The following is a 21,811-nucleotide window of genomic DNA, read 5'->3' as shown; positions in this document are numbered from 1 at the left end:
GGTCAAATAATGGTACAGCAGCAATAGTTACACCTGATCAAACTTTTACATTTTTAGTACCCAAGCAATCAGCTCAAAAGGTAGAGCTTAATGCAGTATTATAAGCTTTTGTGATGTTTAAAGATTCTGTATTTAATTTATTTTCTGATAGTCAGTATATAGTTAATGCTATAGTATCCCTTGAAGATGCTGGTAGGATTTCCCCTTCCTCTACTGTTTTCTCTTTGCTTTCCACTCTACAAAGTCTAATCTGGGACAGAAAAGATCCATTCTTTATAGGACATATCAGGGCACATACAGGATTGCCTGGAGCCTTTAGTTTGGGCAATGATTTAGCAGATAAAACTACACATGACATACATATTTTCTCTACACTAGAAGAAGCTACAAATTTTCATAAAAAGTTCCATGTCAATGCTAATACTTTACAAAAGCGTTTTAAAATAACTAAGGAACAAGCTAGACAAATGATAAAACAATGTCAAAATTGTGTGTGACCTTTTTACCACAAGTTAATCTTGGAGTCAATCCTTAGAGGATTGATACCTAACCATATTTGGCAGATGGATGTCACACACTTGCCAGAATTTGGAAAATTAAAATATTTGCATGTTACAGTTGATACTTCTTCCGGATTTTTGATGGGCTCCCTTCATGCCGGAGAAAAAAACAAAGATATTATAGCTCATTGCTTACAAAATTTTGCCACTGTGGGCATTCCAAAACAGTTAAAAACAGATAATGCCCCTGGTTATACTTCTACCTCTTTTAAACAATTTTGCTCATCACTTGGCATTATTTATATAACAGGAATCCCATACAATCCACAGGGACAAGGAATAGTTGAAAGAGCTCATCAAACTATTAAAATGTACTTATTAAAGCAAAAAGAGGGAATTGTAAAGGGGTATATATCCCCCAAAGATAAACTTAAAATAACACTCTTTACTCTAAACTTTTAAAATTTGGATTCATCAGGTCTTAGTGCTGCGGAAAGGCATATGTGTCCAAAAAATGTACATAAGCCCAAGGTACTTTGGAAGGATATTCTAACAGGACAATGGAAAGGTCCTGACCCAGTAATTGTCTGGAGTCGGGGGTCTGTTTGTGTTTTTCCACAGGGAGAACAGCAGCCAATTTGGATTCCAGAAAGATTAACTAAAGCGATTTCTACAGACCAAAAAGAAGATGATTTGGCTCAAATCCATAACAACTGATATCCAAAACTCCAGTTTGGCTATTCTTACATCTGCGACAGAACCAGGATGCTTTTTTCAATATCTATTTTATTATTACTCTTTCCCACATCATGAAGTTCTATTTTGTTTTTTGAGCTCATACAGATCTAGGTTAATGTTTTGCTGATCAGTTCTATTTTTTGACTATAGAGTTTTTAAACATTGCAATTGAGATTTCACCCGTTAAAAGTTATAAAGTCTTTACTATTATGTTATGTGTTGTATGTGTGCACACTTGTATGTGTGCACACTTGTGTTTTATGTTGTATGTTTGTATGTACATATGTCCATATATCATATATGATGAACGCTCATGAAAAAATGGATCCAAATATTTTTTTTTTATTCACGTGATTTAAATGGTTTAATTTAAATTGGGTAAACAGCTGTTGAGGATTGTTTTAATATGTGAACAAAAAAGGAAGTTAACAGATCTGTTTGTTTACTTTCACCTTTCCTTTTCATTATATTTAATAATTCTGTTCAAGATAATGTAAATTGTTCAGAAAATTGTTTTCTTTTAGTGCCTTCTGGAATGTTACATAATTTTTTTCTTTAGCCATTATTGCCAGAATTCCTATCTTCATCCCAGTGCCGGTGAAGACAAAGATAAAACCAATCTACAGCCTCTGCAATTGCCATCACTGAACTGCTTGCAGAACTTGCCTGGACTATGTATCACTTGTATGCATTGTGAACTCACTTGTATGCATTGTGAACTATCTGTTGGTGCAGTGACTTGTGGTAGTGTTGGGGTATTTTTGCTGATGGTGTCATCGGTGGTACAATTTTTCCAAAAGGAGCCGTCAATTGGCTTGGTGTATCTTCCTCCCTTCTGCTTGTCATGGTCGTTCAGCTAAAATTTGGGGGCCAACAGAGGTGAGGCAAAGAACCTCAGCCCCCCGCTGGTACAAAGACCTATCCACAGGTGTGGTTATATGCTGGACTGGTAGTCAATGACAAGTAAGATCCAATTGCAATGGTACCAACCTAAGACAGGAGGCTGACGCCTTGAGGTCAGCTCATCTGATGATGGGTAAGGACCATATGTACTATTGGACAACCTAAGGCAGGCACGGTCCCTAAGCCACATGCTTGTTGTTTAAACAGAAAGGGGGAGATGTTGAGAGCCACAGCCGAAGGGGCCCCAGCAAACGTCTAGCTGCCAACTGCTGATTGGCTCCTCTGCGGTGATGCTCATTGGGCTGTTTCCCCACTCTTTCAGACCACAGAGCTGCTCATTGGGGGACTTTTTTTGGCTCCGCCCATGTGACCCAGCCAATCGGCCTAAAGATCAGGAGAAGTGGGGGAGGTTGAGAGGCTTGTGGGAAGCCGGTGGTGGCAGTTGGGCTCTGAAGGTTTTCCTGAAGAGCTGTGTGGTTTGGTGTGTGTGTTCTAAAAATAAAGTTCGTTTCTTTTAACAAGTGGCTCCTGAATTGTGCCCAGCCAGACTGCGACACCATTATTCTATCCAGAACTTCGATCAGCCTCATATTACAATCTTAATTTCCTCCACACAAGACCTTTGTTCTGTCTGGTGTTCATTTCTTTGAGAAAGCTGAGATGAGTGTGCACTACCCATCCGGTACCTGAAAAGATGCTTTTTTCCCCTCAGCTTTACAGTTGATAGTTAGGGAATGAAAAATGTGATACACCTCTTCCATCAGGCCATAACTAGAAGCAAGCTGTAGGAAGAAGCAGTTCCCATGTCCTTTTGTGATGGTCATTCTCCTACATACAAAGGAATTGGATCCAGCCCATGACACCAAAGAATAATCAACATACAACATAATACGCAGATGGTAAAATGAGAGGTGCATGTTAAAAGTCCTGTTGGCTGCACTCATTCATGTGACAGCACTTCTTGAATGACCCTTTTGGCAAGCACAGCGCCAAATTTGGGGTACATGAAAATTAAAAACACATATTCGCATATCTCAGATTTTACTGGGGCACCTCAGCCAACTGAAGTTGAGAGGAAGGGGGCCTTTCAATGATAATTTCCAGAAAGAATTTCAATTTGAACCAGCTTTGGTCCAACTGGACAGAAAGAAGAAAGCCAGGAATTAGCATGATCCATTGTCATTTTTGATGAATATGCAGAATTATAAAGGTTCACCAAATAGAAAATAATAGAATTATGGAATAACTGAAAGGCCTGCCTATAATCTTAATAGGAAATGAAGGAAAATTACAGATTTCTAAGGCGGGAGAAACAGCAAGATGAAATTTAAAAATAGTCTCACAATTATTCGGAAATATAGAATGAATTGCTGAATACATATAGGATATCAAAATCATAATAAAGAAATATCAAGAGTGAAATACAGAGAACAGTGATTCTCAGGATTTCTTAACTCATCCAAACATTGATTCTCTGGAAAGTGTTTCTTAGTGATAAAGTACAATGGAGTTGATTGTGACACTTGGCACAAACAGAGATTCAGTTTTCTCAGAAGTATAATCTGTGAGAGAGATAAGATGGGCACTCTATCTGCACAAGTTTGGCATTGGTATAAAAATAATTTGATTGTAGTCATCAAAGCCGAGAGGATTCACTGTTATGCTTAATTTCTTTGTTAGAGCAGGGACATAAATTTAGGGCTCAGACATAAACTTAGGGCTCAAAATTTAACAGATAAAATATAAATTTAGCTTAAACTTAATAGACTTAATACAAATTTAGATCCTATGACTATTCAGCATGGGGAAATAAGAAATTAGAAAAAGAATTCTGATAAATTTTGGCTTATCTTCTTCAATTGTAGAACATGTGATTCAATTTTTCTCATATGAAATAAAATTTTGAATTTGTCTTTTAACTTGATTTTATTTTAAACCCAATTACTTTCTAAGACTGGAAATTTAAATGTTTACCTGAAAAAGATGCAATCCATATATAAGACAAACCACACAGACATTGAAAATAAGACCCCAAAGAATCTATCTGCTTCAGGGTAAAAACGACTAAGAATTTTGAAATGGAATTGAAATTTCACAATATTGTTTGCCATAAAATCAAGAGCTGAAGTTATCTCCTCTTCTTGGAGCTCAAATCAGCACTCATTTGAAAGAGTTGAGAAATACATTATGAAGATTGCAAAACTGAGTTTCTGGCCAAGCTGTGGGCAATTAGAAAGAGTTCGGGGTCTGGAATGAGAGCTAAAGGGAAAGCACTTATTTTGAGCTTTCAGAAGACAGGTGGGATTGGAAGAATGGAGGAGGGGAAGAGGAGGCTCAGTGAAGGTGGTGGCTGATAAATCAGACCCTGAAGAACAGACAGGATTGACTTCAGGAAAGAAACTTCTCTTTTTGCAGAAGGAGGATGGAAGACCAGTGTTAAGGTAGAAAAGTTGGGACCTGGGAAAGAAATATGAACAAGATTGGTGTATGGTTAGGATTGGAGTGAGGATAGATCATAAATAACTTTCAATAAGGTCTTCATCCTCCAGGACAGTGGCTTTGGAATTTTATTGACTATGACTCATGATAAGAAATAATTTCCCCCATATAGGCATATATAATATATATATAATATATTTTATATATATATATTTATATATATATATATATATATATATATATATATATATATATATATATATACACACACATACACACAAGTATGTACAATCGCCCAAATAGAGCAAAGATGCTCTTCCTTCCCTCAAATATTTATTCCTTCCATATATTTAGCCTTATTACATGCAATGTCCTCTGATACTTTTTATTCAAGTTTATCTGGTACTATTTCACTTAAGGATTCTTCAGTGACCCACCAAAGGAATTCCATTTTCTGCATGAAAGTAAACAATGCTCTAGTGCAATTCACTAAAGTGAGTATAGGAATAGAATAGGGTTTTAAGGATATCAATTGTATGTGTTGCACAGGATAGACCAGAGAAGAAAAAGCAAGGAAACCCAGACTAATGATTATTGTGGTCATGAGGACAAATATTTTTTTGCATCAATCAATGGCAAGTGAGCAACGTCATTGTAAAACATGCTGAGGAGAGATAATAGAATGATCTAAAGTGATGAGAAGTAGAAATGAAGAGATGAATGTAAGGCAGGTGAAGGACCAATTAAGAATGTTTTAAAAAATCTATGCCTATGAATATCTATTTATGAAGAAATATTGCATTATTCTTAAATCAAATCAAATCAGCTATATGAAATAATTGCCTCAAAAGCTTTGAAATACTATAATCAATTCTAAGCTACTAAAAATTCAGCCAACTAGTAATAAAATGCAAAAATTCACATAGCCTTAGGAAAAAGAAAGAAACATATGCTGACTTCTACAATGTGCCAGGCATTAATATGTGTATTTTTCATTTAATCCTCACAACTTTATGAAACAAATATTAACCTTCTTATTCTACAGATAAGAAAACAAGTTCAAGAGGTTAAGTAGTTTGTTTATTTCTCCCCCCCCCCCAAATGAAAGAGCTAGTCAGCTCAAAAAGACGTCAGGACCCAGTCATATCTAGTTACAAGCTTGGACATAATTGATAGTGCAAAAATTCCAATTATGAAAAAAGTCTCCAATAATTTTTTAAAGCATAAGGTTTTTGTTTTTGCTTTTTCCCCAACAAATTGTATTTCAGTACACAGCACCACTCTGCAATCCAGCTTGTGATCTCAGAATAACTCTTTGCAGTCCACACTTGATTTTTTTTTTTACAGAAGAGAAAGATACATAATTCAAATGACAGGTAACACTTTTAAAAAGAAACCTTTTATTTCGTTTTATAATTGCTAGCTGACCCTTAGCAGCCTCCTGCTATTTCGTGTGCACGCTCAGGTCTTACCCGCCAGCAGGGGGCGGGCCACGATTTCTGTCTCCTGCTGCTGTGCTCTGCGCCCCCTCTTCATGAACTTGTCACCTGGCTCTACCCTGGAGACGCTTCCTTAGCAACAGGTTGCCCTGAGCAACAGAAAGACGCGAGCCAGAGAGTCTGGTTCCTGGAGAGTTTCTAGCACCTGCTTGAGGTCCAAAGCGCGGGCGAGCCATGTCTGAGATCCTCTGTCAGTGGCTCAACCAAGATTTGAAGTTGTCCCGGACCGTGAGTGAGTGCCCATGGGCGAGGGCGAGCGGGCGCCGAGCGAAACTAGCTGGTGGAAGGTGGCGGGCGGAGCTCCAGCTGCGCAGGTGGGCACCTGCACTCTCGCAGCGCTCCGCCCCCTCCGCACTGTCCCAACTCTGTCCCCAGCTGCCCCACAGTTCACCCCAGCTGGCCTTTTTACATACCCCACTCTGCTACTCCTGAGTTTCCTATCAGCACTGTGGGCCCAGCACCACAGTTTCTGACCTACTGTGTGTTTCTAAGCAATCAAAGGTAGTTTAGGGAAGGCTCCTATGCTGGTCTCAGCAGTCTAACCCTGACATTGCCTCCTTCACAACATCAGAAGCATGGTGTGCTGACAGGCCAATGGAATAGGAAATTCTGTGGATTAATTAAATTGCCTTCTCTGAGTGTGTTTTCTCTATGTATAAATGGATCCAATTGGATTTTGCACGTTTAACCTCTCATCAGGGGAAAGTGTATGTGCAATGGGTTAATGTGGAATAGTTAACATTTATCACTTTTGGAAATTTTAAGCTGAAAATTTACATACTTAGCTATTTCTGGCTACTATTTGCTCTTCCCTAATTTACCAGCCTGATTTTATTGTAAACATGAAGTTACCAAAAAACAAACTCCTAACCTCAAACAAACTCCTAACCTCAGAGGCAATTTACACACCCCCAAACCAGTAACAATCAAATAATTCCATTGCAGTATTACACGTCTCTTCCTCTTTGTTGTTTATTTAGTGGGAATTCATTTTAAGGTGGTATTTTTTTTTTCTTGGAAAGAAGGTTTTCAGTGCAATCACCTTCATTCTGTTTTCCCAGACGAACTCTTGCATCACTGTCAATTTGCTACCAGTGGGTTGTGATGCATGCTCAACCTTAGGTCACCTGTAGATTCCAATCTATGTAACCAAAGCTAATAATCTTCAGTGAGTTAGATTTAAACAGACCATTTTCCTAGAAAACAATGCTTAGATGTATACATTAATGAAATATTTTGGAAAACAAAAAGTTGATCAGTACAAAATTACACCTGGAATTCAAAAATTCAATTTATAATGAAAAATAAGCAAGTGAAATGTTACTGAAAGATTTGCTGAACAATTCTTTAAGAATGGTCACTTATGTTCAAGAATAAACACTGCCTTTTTAAAACAATTCCTGTGAACTCACCATAAGAGAAAACGAGCATGAGAATATCATAACTGAACATTCTCGAACCATAAATAGATACCTTCAAATTCCATGTACTATAGAAGTCAGAGCCTTTGTAAGGATGGTTATACAAAACAGTCTATATTATCTTGGATTCTGGATATGGATATATTTTAAATTGTAAATACTTTTTTCACGCATATTTTAAATGATTCTGTCATTTTAGACATATTATCAATAGTATCGAAGGAGCAATAAAGAGAAAATTGGGTTCAAAAAAATTAAGTATTGCTAAGTCTTGCTATTATAGTATCCAAAGTAAGAATTAATAATCTTTCGGTCTCACATTTTACACTCAGTGAAAAATAATAACTATTGTATATTTGAGAGGGTCTCAAATGAAACTGTAAATGGAAAACATATACCAGACTTCTTAGTATCTGATAGATGTTCAATAAACATTATTTCAACTTTTTACAGGCAATATATATAGTGCCTCATATAGCACTTGTTACATAATGGACACTTAATAATTGTTTATTAAATGAGAGTACATAAGAGGAAAAAGTACCATATTATTTTAGATTTCTTCATCTTGATGTCACCTTGGATTCTTTAATGTTGAACTTTGTGATTTCAGAAGTTCCATTTTGTTACTTTAAGCAAATTTCTAAATGAATTCTAAGGAATTTCTAAGTAAAATTACATTTTTCATATTTCTTTCAGTAATATTCCTTATGCTAATTTTACTATAAAATTAATTATTGAATTCCAGATGTATTTTTTGCATTGAGTGACATTTTTGTATTCTAAGGTATTTCATTAACATATACATCTAAGCATTATTTTCTAGTCACGTCACCAATTTCTAATGGAAAGAAGAACAGCAGTATAACTTATTCTGGCAAATGATATGAACATGATACATGAACTTGGTGCCCTGGGGCACTCAGGAGAAGATTGAATTTATAAATCAGATTGCTTATTTACAATCACAAATTACAGATTATCAAAATGACTCCAAAATCAAGCTAATATTTTATTTATTTCACACTTTTTCTGACCTAGACATATTTTTTTATGATTCATGAAATGTGCATTCCTTTTATTTTTTTTAAAAAAATTTTATTGGTTCCTTTTAGTTATATATAATATTAGGATTCATTTTGACATGATTATAAAATCATGGAATATAATTTGCTCTAACTTAAACCCCAGTACTTCTCCTTTCTCTCCCCTCTTCCATTCCATGTTCCCTTCCATACTGATCTTTCTACTTACTTATGATTTTTTTTAAATTTAGTACCACCCAAAGGTGAGATTCACTGTGGTATATTCACATATGTACATAGGAATGGTAGGTCAGATTTGCTCTACCTGTCTTCCCTTTTCCCATCCTTCCTCCAGTCCACTCAATTCCCTTCCTCTATTCCACTGATCTTAGTGAGGTGTTGAAATCCGGAGGGCTCAGCCCTTGTGAAGAGTTAAGGCCATCAGGACAGGAGTGGGCTAATTATTGCTAGAGTAGCTCCTGATACATGGATCAGTTTGTCCCCCTTCCCCTCTGTATCAAGCACTCACTTGCTCTTCCGCCTTCTGTCATGTCGTTGTAGACCAAGAAGGCCCTTGGCAGATGTCAATACCTTGACACTCTTTAGTCTCTAGATACCTTAAACTTTTTAGTCTCTAGAACTATGAAGAAAAAATATTTTTAGTAAATTATCCAGTCTGTGTGTTTTGTTCCAGCAACAGACAATAGACTGAGACAGACATCATTAATTCTTCTTTGTCAGGTGTAAAAATGGAAGAGAGATATTGAGAACTTTGTTTAAGGCTGTGCAGCTGGGAAGCTAGGTTTCCTGCCTTTTGGTCCATTCCTCTTCTAGCCAAGTGTCATTGAACCACACATTTTCTTTTCCTTAAGCTCTTAGGGTCATTAGAAAATATATTGCTTCTGATCAAAAGCAACAGACTTTGATATTTCCTAGCTAATTTAGCAGCATTTTTTTAAAAAAGAAAATTAAAACTTGGCTTCTGTTCACTAGAAATTAATAGAGTAGACCTTAGCAGAAAAAACTGTGAGGTTGGTTAGTCTTTACTTATCCCACTGAATGTGAATTTAAATATTTTGTTGTAGAAATCAACTGATTACAGGTGCTTGCCCAGAGTGGAAGAGGGTGTTATATCCTTCCTTGCCATAAGAGCGGGCCTGCATCTGAAGACAATGTCAAATATTCCTGAATATTGGAATACTGTTTAAACAAGTATGTTTGTACTGTAGTCATTGATGGTCTGTTATTGACTTTACAAATTGTACAATTAATATGACCTGCTTTCATGAATTAGAAGATGGTAATAATAACAATAAAAATTGTCACCGAGCACTTAAATATGGACCTGGCATTGTGCTGAGCAACTTATACACAATCTCTCATTTACTTCTCAAAACAACTCATGAGGTGAAGCCCATCACTGTCCCTCTTTTACAAATGAGGAAGGATGGTTATATAATCAAGATCAAGTGGCTTATAAGTTAGCAAGGAGACAAACAGATTCTTTTCTCTGGAGCCTACCTGTTCCTCATTACCATGTGGAACATGGATGACTGTAAGTGCTTTTCTTGAGATGGCTTGGTACCATGTTAATGGAGAAGCACATGGACCATTTCACCTGCTGCTCCAGCCTAATGTAGACCTGACAGAGAGGCACACATCAAAGATTTTAGCAAAAACAAACTTAAGTGATAGGGACCACATAGCTTGGAAGACCAGAAACAAGGTTGAATTATTGCTAAATGACTTTAATCCCAAAATGAAAAATCATTTTGGGCTCAGGATGAAGATTGTCAGTGGGCGTCTATGGTTTATTTATTTCTTATATATAGTCATTGTTCATTATCCATGAGTCAACCTGCCACTTCTGACCCATAGGAAATTCCACTTATTCGTACAAATTAATTTATGGAAGTAGCTCCCATGAAATTAGTTGTGTTATTCTGTGAACTTTAGTTGGAAGAAAAACATGATATATCAAAGGAGGAAAATGAGCTTTCATTTTTTTCTTATGGTTTCGCTCTCCCCAACAACTTCCTTATTCTCTCCCTCTTTATTTGGCTTCTTATCTCTTTCCATTCTCTTATATTAATCTGTAGATTCTTAGCTTGTATGCTTTTTATTCATCTTTTTCTTATCAAATGTCTTGCATGCATTCTTTCTTGTTTCTTCTTTTCATTTTTTACCATATGTCATCATTTGCTATATTCTTCTCTTATTGTACTCAGTTTTGCTAATGTAGCACACAATAAATCTGAAGTGTCTTATGTGTAAAAAACTACAGATGGATTTTTTTTTATATTTGTTTATTTGTCGTAAACCTACCCAGACAAGAAAATGTGCTTACTGTCCATTTTTTATCTTAATACCAGCACCTCTATTTTATCCATATCAGAATTGCCTTATTAATATGCTATGCCGTTTCAAAGGAAATGGATTATGATTTTATTTTTCAAGTGACCTTTTTGTAGCAAATAGCTTACTACAGACCATTTGTCTGCTACATCGAGGGTGACAGAATAGGATTTGGCTATCCCCTGGTTATTCATGGGCTAGACTTCCAGTGTTCAATCAACATGAGCATCAGGCACAGTGCAAGCCCCAGAGAGATGTGGAAAGGAGACTACCTGAAGATGAAGTAGCAACAGCTCCTAAAAAGAAAGCAATAAGCCAAAAACTAGACCAAAGCCTGATGGCCTAGAACCAGAAAGAAAGATATATCCATGGTTTAATGACAGCATTTTGCCAATCACACTTCAGAAAACTAAGAGAGTATGGATGGGCTAGTGGGCAGAGAGGCAGAGGAGACTGGAAGAAGGGAGCAACCAACAGAAATACAACTTTAAGGGTATCCAACCTGCACACCAGAGCTAGTATTTGCCATGAATTTCAAATTCTTTTTAGAAGGTACCTGTTCTCTAAGTGTATTTTCTCCTGAGTAACACTGGAAACTCAGATAAAGACACTGTTTTGCAAAGACTCATATGACTGATAAAAAAAGAGCACCAGACCATCAACTGTAAAAGAATGCACCCTGTTTTTAGAGGAAGATCATTTTCTGACCTGAGACTCCTCCTATGAACTAGATATCGAGTGTAAGTTTAGGTGACTTGAATAGTTTATTTTCCTGGAGCTTATAAATTTTTTATTTATTTTCTTGTTAAAGAGATTTATACACCAAATCAGTTTTTGACAGTTTACTACCCTTTATTTTCTGTTATAAATTGAAAATTACATAACCATGATCAATAGATTTGAATGCTGTTTAGTTCAGAAGCTTACCTTGAGGAAATAGAATCAAAGGAAATAATTTGCATCTCTTAAAACTACTTTAATATTGTATTGATTCAACTTAAGGATTGGAACATTATTCAAACTTTAAAGTACTTTGAGAACAAATACTAATAAAGTCTTGAATATAGTCTTCTACTGCTGATGACATGGAGTCATCTGAGTGAGGTGTCTGGGCAGGGGCCTTCACCGGGTAACTCACCTTACCTCCTGCAAATCAGGATACACTATTATTCTGCATATTCAATAAGCCTACTTGTTATTAGTCCAATAGACAAAATAGAAGGACCTATACAACTGAGTCTGTGAGAGTACAGAGACAGACAATGGTGGGGTTTTTGTTGTTGTTTTTGTGTGTGTATGTGTGTGGTGCTGTGGGATTCACTGCTGCTCTCTAAATGATGGCAACATGTTGAAGATTTGTGGAGGATATAAAAATCATGCAAGAAATTATTTGGCTTATAAAAATATTATTTATTTTGTCTATCAATTTTGTGTATTGCCCTTAAATATCATAACTATCCTTCACTTCATAAAATATACAAGTGACCTAAAACTAAGGACATTGTTAAAGAAAGAAAATTCTATTAAATACTTAAATTTCTCCTGAACTTATTATATGCCTACTATGTGATAGGTATTATACTCAACAATTCTCATATATTATCTGCAATCTTCAAAATGGCTCTCCATGCAGGGTGTGGTGGCAATGGCTATAATCCCAGTAACTGGGGAAGCTGACACAGGAGAATCACAAGTTCTGTAACTTAGAGAGACTCTAAGCAACTTAGCAAGACCCTGCTTCAAAATCATCATCATCATCATCATCATCATAGGGGTTTGCTACAGATCAGTGGTAAAGCACCCCTGAGTTAAATCCCCAGAAAAATAAAGAGAAAGAAAGAAACAAAGAAAGGAAAGAAGGAAAGGAAAAAAAAAAAAGCTGTCCATTGTCCATGATAAAATACTACTAGGATGAACAAAAAAGATGAAATCCTATCATTCAAGACAACGTTAGTAGAAGTGGAAATAATTTTGTTATGTGAAATAAGCCAGGCACAGAAAGACAAGTAATTCTGCTCTCACTCATATGTGGAATCTAAGAAAGTTGATCCCGAAGAAATTAAGAATAGAATGGCAGCAACCAGAGTCTGGGGAGGGCGGGGAGCAGAGAGAGGTGGGGAAATTGCGCAGTGAGCACTAAGCTGCATTAGATAGGCCAACAAGTTCTGGTGTGCTGTGGCACAGAAGGAGAACTACAGATAACAGTAATGGACTGTGCGTTTCAAAAAGCTTAAAAAAAGAGGATTTTGAAAGTTTTTACCATAAAGAAATGATCTGAGGACATAGCTATGTATAACCCGATTTAAATATTATACAGTGTAGAGTATATTCACGTATCAGAACATCACAAGTTACCCCATCAATAAGAAGTACAATTTTTGTTTATACCTATTAGTTAAAAATAAACTTAATTAATAATTCAAATAACTCTCCAAGATAAGACACAGATATAGTTATCTCTGTTCTAGAGACAAAGAGACAGAAACACAGGAAGGTTAAACTGCTTGCCCAAGATCGCATAGCAAGTAAGGGGCAAGAGAGCCAAGATTCCAATAGAGATGTTTCTGGCTCCAAAGATATTTTTCCTCTGGTATAGTGCCATTGTTGAATAGGACAAGAACTGGACCTCTGTGACCCTTCTGAACCACAAAGCAAAAGCTTGATTATGTTTAATAGGGTTTCTATAAAAAGGTGCATATTATTTCAGTAAACTTTCCATTGTTTTAAGGTTAAAAACAAATTGTTATTTTTAAAAGATGAATTGCACTTCAATTAGCCAGAATATACTATCATCATAGGTTATATGAATAACTAAAATAGAGTGCTTTTATAAAATATATTCAAGGTTTATACTTAGATCTAAGGTTACTTATAATTTGGGGGGTTATGCTTTGTTTAATTTTAATCAAAAATGTTCTTTCTGTTCTCTCAAAAGCTTGTAGATCATCAATTATTGATTTATACTTGGGCATTTTAATGTCTACTGTTACACTTTTACTTTGACTATTAAAAGTTGTTTCTAGAAATATAGTTGTGGCATTTTAAGTTCAAATTAAATTATGAGGTTTTTAACTCTACGTTTAAATTATAGTGTGACTTGATTTTTACTTTTCTATGTCAATGATTTAAAATTCAGGTCCCAAGGCATTTGCAAAGGCATTTTCCAGTGGCTACCTAATTGGAGAAGTTCTACACAAGTTTGAACTTCAGGATGATTTTTCAGAGTTTTCAGAAAGCAGGTCAGTAAGATAATTTTTTACTTAAAAAAGTCAATTCCTTTGGCATTTGGAATATTCAAAATAAATTTTAAAGAATCAATCATAAAATTTCTTCCAAACCTAAACCAGCCAAGCAGATGATTAGCATGGGAATGGTTGCTACCTCACATGTGCCTTCTTTCTGTCCTGTCAGTATAAGGGAAAGTTCAAAGGTGCAGCAAGACCTCATGTCCCATAGCACGTATTTTTATGTCTTCCATTTTTCTGAGTCTTAAGCTCAATTACTTTTCTTTTGTTAATTGATTCTTTCTCATTTTAAGAGAAGAAAAGGAGCAGCATATGGTGTCCTGGGTGGTCAATTAGTATTATTCTTTGTTTTAAAAATATAAAGCATAACTTAACTCTTAATAAAAATCCATATTTTTGTTTTAGCAGCTTTATTGAAATATATTTCTTATACCACAATTCACCATTTTGAAGTTTACAATTAATTAATGGATTTTAGTATATTCACATACTTAGAATATTTGCAACCATTATCACTGACCACTGAGCCCCTGATGCCCACTAATCTATCTCTGTCTCTACGTATTTGCCTATTTCATATAATGAAATATGACATTTTGTGTGACTTCTTCCACTTATAATAATGTTTTCAAGGTTCATTCATATTGTCTTCTTCATTTCTATTTACTTGTTGATTAATTTCACTTAACTGGATGTGCCATGCCACATTTTGCTTACCCATCTGTCCATGAATGGATATTTGAGTTTCCACTTTTTGATTTTGAACACTGAATTTTTGCAGGAATGTTTTCATTCCTCTTGGGCATATGCCAAGGAGAAGAATTGTTGCACTATATAGTCTATGTTTACACTTTGAGGAACACCTAAACAGCTTTTTAAAGCACCTATACCATTTAAATTCCTACTAGCAGTATATGAGGGTATCAGTTTCTCCACATCCTCATCAAGGCTTGCTAATTTCTATATTTTTCATTACAACCCTCTGGGTGGGGGTGAAGTGGCATCTCGTTATGATTTTGATTTGCATTTCTCTAATGACAAATGATGTTGAACAGTTTTTCATTTGTATATTAGTTATTTTCATAGACTCATTGATGTAATATTTGATGAGATCTTTCACAGATTTTTAAATTAGGTTGTATTTTGCTGTCAGTGTTTTAGTTGAATTATAAATATTATTTACATATAAAGTTCTTTGTCAAATAAAAAAGCTGTAAATATTTTTCCACAAATCAGATTAAATGTTTACTTTCTTAATGGTATTCTTGAGGCACAGTCATTTTGATGAATTCCAACTAACCTTTTTTTTTGGTCACTTGTGGTTTTTGTATCTCTTTATAAATTAAGTTCTTTTCATTTCTGTAAGATCTGGACAATGTTTTTCTTTTATGATTTTAGTAATTTGAGTCTTCTCTTTTTTCTTGATTTGCAAATTTTATTAAGCGCCAACTATATATTTTTCTACTTGCTATTAAATTTACTCAGCTATGATCATCAATATTTATGCGTATCTGCTTCATTTGGGTTTATTTTCTCTTTTTCTAGTTTCTTGATATGGATATTTAGCTTTTTTGAGATCTTCCTTTTTAATATGTGCATTTGTGGCTCTTTAATCACTGCATTAACTGCAACCCATAATTTTGAAAGACTATTTCATATCTTTATTTGTCTCAAAGAATATTCTAATTTTCCCTGTTATTTCTTCCCATCCATTTTTTTATTATTAGTTGTTCAAAACATTACATAGCTCTTGACAAATCATATTTGATACATTTGATTCAAGTGGGTTATGAACTCCCATTTTTACCCCGTATACAGATTGCAGAATCACATCAGTTATACATCCACATTTTTACATACTGCCATACTAGTGTCTGTTGTATTCTACTGCCTTTCATCCATTTTTATTTAGAAGAATGCTTCAGGTTTCTTTTAGTTACTTTTGCATGACATGTTTTTCCAACCTTTAACTTTCAATAAATTTGTGTCTTTTGATCTAAAGTACATTTTCTTATAAATAGCACATAATTGAATCACATATCCATTATTCTGATACCTACTTTGTAATTATAGCTATTTAATCATCTTTTTTAATGTAGTTATGGAAGAAGTAGAATTTAAGTTTGCCATTTTGCTATTTGTTTTTGTATGTATTATCATTTTGGCTACTCCATTACTGCCTTCTCTTATGTTGAATAAATATTTTCTAACACAACCTTAATTTGATTATTTATTTCATTATTTTTGAGAGCTTTTAGTGGTTGACATAGCATTACAATTAATATTTGAATTTAAATCAAGTTAGTTCATATAAACATTAATTTAATTTTAATAGTATACAAAAACTTTGGTTCAATGTAGCCTAGTTATCCCTCCATTTCTTTGTGCTCTTATTGGCATACAAATTACATCAAAGACCAACAACTCAGTTTCATAATTCTTGTCTTATGTAATTAATTATCTTTCAAATTAAATAGAAGAAAACAGTTATAAACAAAAACACATATAAACTATCTTTTATTTCTCTGTGTAATAACCTCTGCTGGTGTTCTTTATTTCTCATAGGATTCAAGTTACTGTTTATTGTTCTTTCATTTAGTTTTAAGAGTTCCCTTAGTATTTCTTGTATGGCAGGTATGCTGACAACACATTCTCTCAGTTTTCATTTATCCTTTAATTTTAATGTATAGTTTTGCTGAATGTAGAATTCTTGGTTAGCAGTCTTTCCTTTTTAGCACTTTGAACATGGCATGCCCCTCATGTCTTCTTGCCTCCCAAGTGTATGACAAGAAGTCAGCGGTTCATTTTATTTAGAATCCCTTGTATGTGGTGACTTGTTTTTCTCTTGCTGCTTGATTATTGTGTAAGCATAGATCTATTTGAGACTAACCTGCTTGGAGTTCATTGAGTTTCTTGAATGTGCAGATACATGTTTTTCATCAAATGTGTAAAGATTTTTGGCCCTAATTTCTCAAAATATTCTTTCTGCTTTTTTATCTCTTCTGTTGCCTTTTGGGATTCCCATAATATGTATGGTAGTGTTTGATAATATCCCATAGGTCTTTGAGGCTTTGTTCATTTGTAAAACTTTTTGTGTTGGAGTGGTTTTAGATTTATAGAAAAATTGTGAGAGAATTCTCAGATCATTTATATCTAGCTTACACTATTAGCATTTTAGTTTGGTATAGTGCATTCATTACAGTCAATACAACCATATAGATACATTTCTATCAAATAAAGTCTGTATAATACTGAAAGTTTCTTCAATTTTACCTAAAGTATTTTTGTTCCATTATTCCATCTAGTTTACCAAATTATGTTAATAGACATGTCTGTCTCTTTGGCTTTGCTTGGTTGTGTATACTTTTTCAGATTTTCTTTGGATTTGATGATCTTAACAATTTTGAAGTACACTAGTCAAGATTTTGTAGCTTGTCCCCTACCTGGAATTTGTCTGATGTTTTTCTCATGATAGAGTGAATTTATGTGTTTTGAAGTTCTGCTCAATTTTCTTCATTCTTTTCTCTTATTGTTCTTCCCCCAAATAATTTCAGTTGAACTATTAGTTTTCTGATTCTTTCTCCTATCCAGTCAAATCTGCTGTTCAACTCTTCTCGTGAATATAGTATTATTAAATTTCAGAATTTCACTTGATTCTTATTTTTACAATTTCTATGTTTTATTGATATTCTCTTTTGTTGAGACATTCTTCTCATGCTTTTGACTTTTTTTTTAAAAAAAAAGGTTTCCTCTGGGGTTTGAACATATTTATAATAGTCTACTGAAGGTCTTTGTCCTGGGCTTCCTCAGGAAGTTTCTACTGATTCCCTTTGTTCATGTATGGCCTACCTTCTTGTTTCTTTGTGTGCCTCAGTTCTTGAAAACTGGACATTTAAAATAATGTAATGTGGCAACTTAGATGATTATACCTCCTTGGGTTTGGCTGTTATTGCTGCTGCTGCTTTTGGTTTGCCTAAAGACCTATAAAGTCAGTATTCCTTGTTTTATACAGTGACTGAATTCACTGCTTGATTATCTTGTCAGTCACCTAATGAACAGGGATGTCTTTAAACATCTTGAGCCAATCATGGTTCTTTGCTGAGAGACTGTGACTGTGTTGAGGCAGGCTTTCGGTGCTTTGGCAGTTCACAGATCTGCATTAGCCTTTACTTCCTTCTTGCACAATACCTCAAGGGATGTGAGGGACTGGACCTCCTCCTGACACTTTCCATTCAAGTATTCCTTAGTTGTATTTACCTTCATGGTAGGTCTCCAAGGAACCATGTCTACATTGTGATATTTCTGGGAAAAAGAATCTCTAATACTTTCCCTCTGGAGGTGAGTTATTCTTTTACACGTCCAGATAACGCAAGCTTAGTTGCTCTGGTAAGGATTTTATGATACAGGAGAAGCAATAAAGTGCAAATATACTTTCATGCCAAACAAACCTCTCTCTGAGTATCCTAGTTGATATCTTAGGTTTCAGGGTACTAGGTAACGTTCTAATCTGTACCTTCATCTCACATCACACATCTCTCCTTCAAGAGAAAGGCTTTTAAGTTCCTCACAATTAGCCCCAGCTGCCTCCTCCGCCTGACCTCTCAGCCCTATGCACCTTCTTATCCTATGTTTGCTGCTCCTCTGGTCTATACATGTGTCATGTTTGTTCTGCCTTTTACCTTTGTTTTCCTTGCACTCCCACTATGAGAAACTCTTATTCATCCTTAGGATCAACTAAAAATTCACACCTTCTTTGTCCACCCCAGCAGATCTGTTTTCCTATTTTTCTTTGCTCTTAAACAATTTGGACATTTCTCTCCTTGTCACATTACATCATGAATATTTATATATCTAAGTTCTTTTTGAGTGACTGCCACAAAAAAAATGGCCCCACAAACATTTGACAAATAGCTGAAGGAAGGTTTGCTCTTCAGCTGGATTATAAAGATACTGAAGTTGCAGATTGTGTTTATTTTTGTGTACTTCAAGCATTGTCACTGGCTCATAGATGATCCACAATTCTTTTTACCTAGTGAATAAATAATTTATATAAAAAGTATGCTTGTTGAGAGAAGTTAAAGGACCATACTGAGCAGCCAGTTCACTTGTGCAGTATTTTAGAGACACCAGTGGACCCTCCATACCCACATTCTGCATCTGTGAATTAAACCAATTGTGGGTTGAAGATATTTTTTAAAAAATGAAAGAAAGAAAATCACACTGGTTCTGAACATGCACAGTCCCTTTTATCCCCTTGTCATTATTCTTTGTTACAGTATAACAACTGTTTACATAGAATGTGCTGTACTGGGTATTGCAAGTAATCTAGAGATGATTTTAAATTACAGGAGAGAATGTGTCAGGATCATATGCAAATGCTGTGCTATTTTATAGGCAACTAAGGATTTTGACATTGACTAGGAGTCCTGGAACCAGTGCCCTATACATACTGTTCTAAATTGGTTCTTGTTGGCAGGGTCACAAAGAGGTTTTGTACGGAATAAGAAATAAGAAACAGGATTCCTGTCAGGATTGACACAATTTGTAAAGATGCAGGTCTTGGTGAACAGGGAAATCTTTGTACAAAGGACACAGATCTCCTTTTTGTGTAGAGCAGTCGTACACTAGGGACAAGGCTTGGCAAGTTGAGAATGGAACGGATCTCATGCTCTTGCCCCATGTTTGGATAGGTGTCCTGTGTAACTAACTTCAAATGCAGCAGCCCTGCTTGTTCTTGAAGGACTTCCACTTCCACCAAAAATCACTTCTTTCTTTAATCTGTGAAGCAGTACTTACATATGTTAACAAACAAATATCATCCATTTTCAGTTCTTGGAGCAACTCACTTTTTTCCAGGGTTCATGGTCTTTTCAATAAGGCAAGGATGAGTAAATCCATGACATGACTTTCATAATAGTGTAACAGGTGTGGAATAGGATCTTTTTCCTGAAAGTCTATTTTTAAGGCAACTCTAGTGCTAGGGCCTATGACATGAGCATCATGTCTAATATTTTTAATTTCCTTCATCTAAAATGAAAACCCTAAGCTATATGCAACTAATAACTTGCAACTATTTGTCTGAGAAATAACTAAGAATAACTCATCTGACTCTAAAAGTTTTGTTGCTTTAGAATATTTTTTCTTGCAAAAAAATGTTCCAAAAGGGCAGATAATGAGCAAATTAGTTAAAAGAAAAAGAAAGAAATAACAAAGAATCTTTTGGGGAGGACAGCTTCTACTTATCTTGCAAAAAGGTCATGTCTCTCACCACTTGGCAGGAAGGAGAGGAGCGGTAGTCCCTTGACGAATAAGGACTGCAAGTAGAAAGCAAGACTTTCCCAGACTAATTCCTTATTCCCTCAGAGGCCATCCTTTACATCATACGCTCTGTCTCCAGAGCAAAAATGTCCCAGGGGTTTCCCTGCACTCAAGAACACTCTTTATCCTGTTATGTAAATCACACATTTGAACAAACATGGACTACCACTAAAGTACACAGAAGTTATGTTCCCCAAATTTAGATTGGATGGAAATTTGGAATATTCATAAAAGCTTCCATGGAGAAATATTGTAATGCTTGGATACCTTGCCAGTTCATAAAAGCTATTTTAAAACCTATTTCCAGGTTTATACTGCATTCTGGGAGCCACATAATACAACTGAGGGAAAGCAGAGGGTGTTCTTTTTTTGGATGAAGGGCTAAGCTTTGCCAAACTTTGGAACTGGGTAATGTTTACTTATGTATTTTCCCTACTGAACTATGGTGCCCCAACCTTTGCAGCCCACATTTATGACCCAGAACAAAACTCTGACAGATGACTCAGTCCCTACCTTTCTAAATTACATAATGGGTGAGGCACCTTGGACTCCTAGGAAGGTTTTTTTTTTTTTTTTAATACTCATTCAAATATATAGCAACACTTTCTGTTCCGAGCTACCATTTTTCGTGGGAAATAGGTTGTTTGACTTACATTCAAGTAGACTTGGTATATTTTTTTCCATTAAAAATTGTCACCCAAATATTATCAGAAATCAGGCCAGTGGCTAAAATTGATTGTTTGTATCCAATTTGATCATAAAGAGAAACATCTGGACATCTGCCACCCCACTGATCTTCAGAGTGGATTGGCTGATCTGGCTGACCAGGTGGGTGTGGCCTTCCTGCCTCACCACTGCATGTGTATCCCTCCTGGAGCCACAGACTGGGAGAAGACAACCTGTGGGGGACAGTTTCCTGCCAGAACCTCCAACAAACCCTTAAGAGGCACAAGAGTTGAAAATGCATGCGATGTATCTTACCCTCTGACTGCCATCAGCTTAAAAGCTCGTTAACCTAGCTCACTTGAGACCTCTTTTAAAATACTTACCTCAGTTAATTTCTACTTGTTGGTTTATCTGTTTTTTTTTGTTGTTGTTGTTGTTTTTTTTTTTTACTGTGAACTTCTGAAGGCCAGTGACTACATCCTATTTATCTGTATAACACTTCAACAAATATTTAAAGTTTTGTTAAATTTAATAAGCAAACCAATCCCTGGCACGTAATGGATACTTTTTTTAAAAGGTTGTTAATTAAGAGTAGATTACTAAATAAAAGTTTAACGGATTTCTTCTAAAATGTGAGGCTAATGTGATAATAAGTCATTCAAAAGTAAATGTAGCTTCTAGTCAGAAAGTCTTTTCAATTTA

At 35.4% G+C, this 21,811-nt stretch overlaps 1 protein-coding gene across 8 annotated transcripts in view; it reads left to right on the top strand.

The window, feature by feature from the left end:
- The first annotated feature begins 6,165 nt into the window (after positions 1–6,165).
- Spef2 (sperm flagellar 2) overlaps positions 6,166–21,811 on the top strand; it is a 188,934-nt gene continuing 173,288 nt past the window's right edge. For all 8 annotated transcript variants that reach the window (XR_009224705.1, XM_058572081.1, XM_058572080.1 and 5 more), the window contains exons 1-2: positions 6,166–6,311; positions 14,017–14,119. Coding sequence is in view for 7 of the 8 variants with exons in the window: in XM_058572081.1 (XP_058428064.1) it covers positions 6,254–6,311; positions 14,017–14,119 (161 nt within the window). In the remaining variant the exon portion in view is untranslated. The remainder of the gene's footprint in view (positions 6,312–14,016; positions 14,120–21,811) is intronic.

The sequence above is a fragment of the Marmota monax genome, unplaced genomic scaffold, assembly GCF_021218885.2.
Source record: "Marmota monax isolate L192 unplaced genomic scaffold, Marmota_monax_Labrador192_F-V1.1 WCK01_AAM20220418_F8-fsc00077, whole genome shotgun sequence".
Classification (NCBI taxonomy): Eukaryota; Metazoa; Chordata; class Mammalia; order Rodentia; family Sciuridae; genus Marmota; species Marmota monax.
Note: the sequence above shows the minus strand (reverse complement) of the source record. Positions and strands in the feature narration are given on the sequence as shown.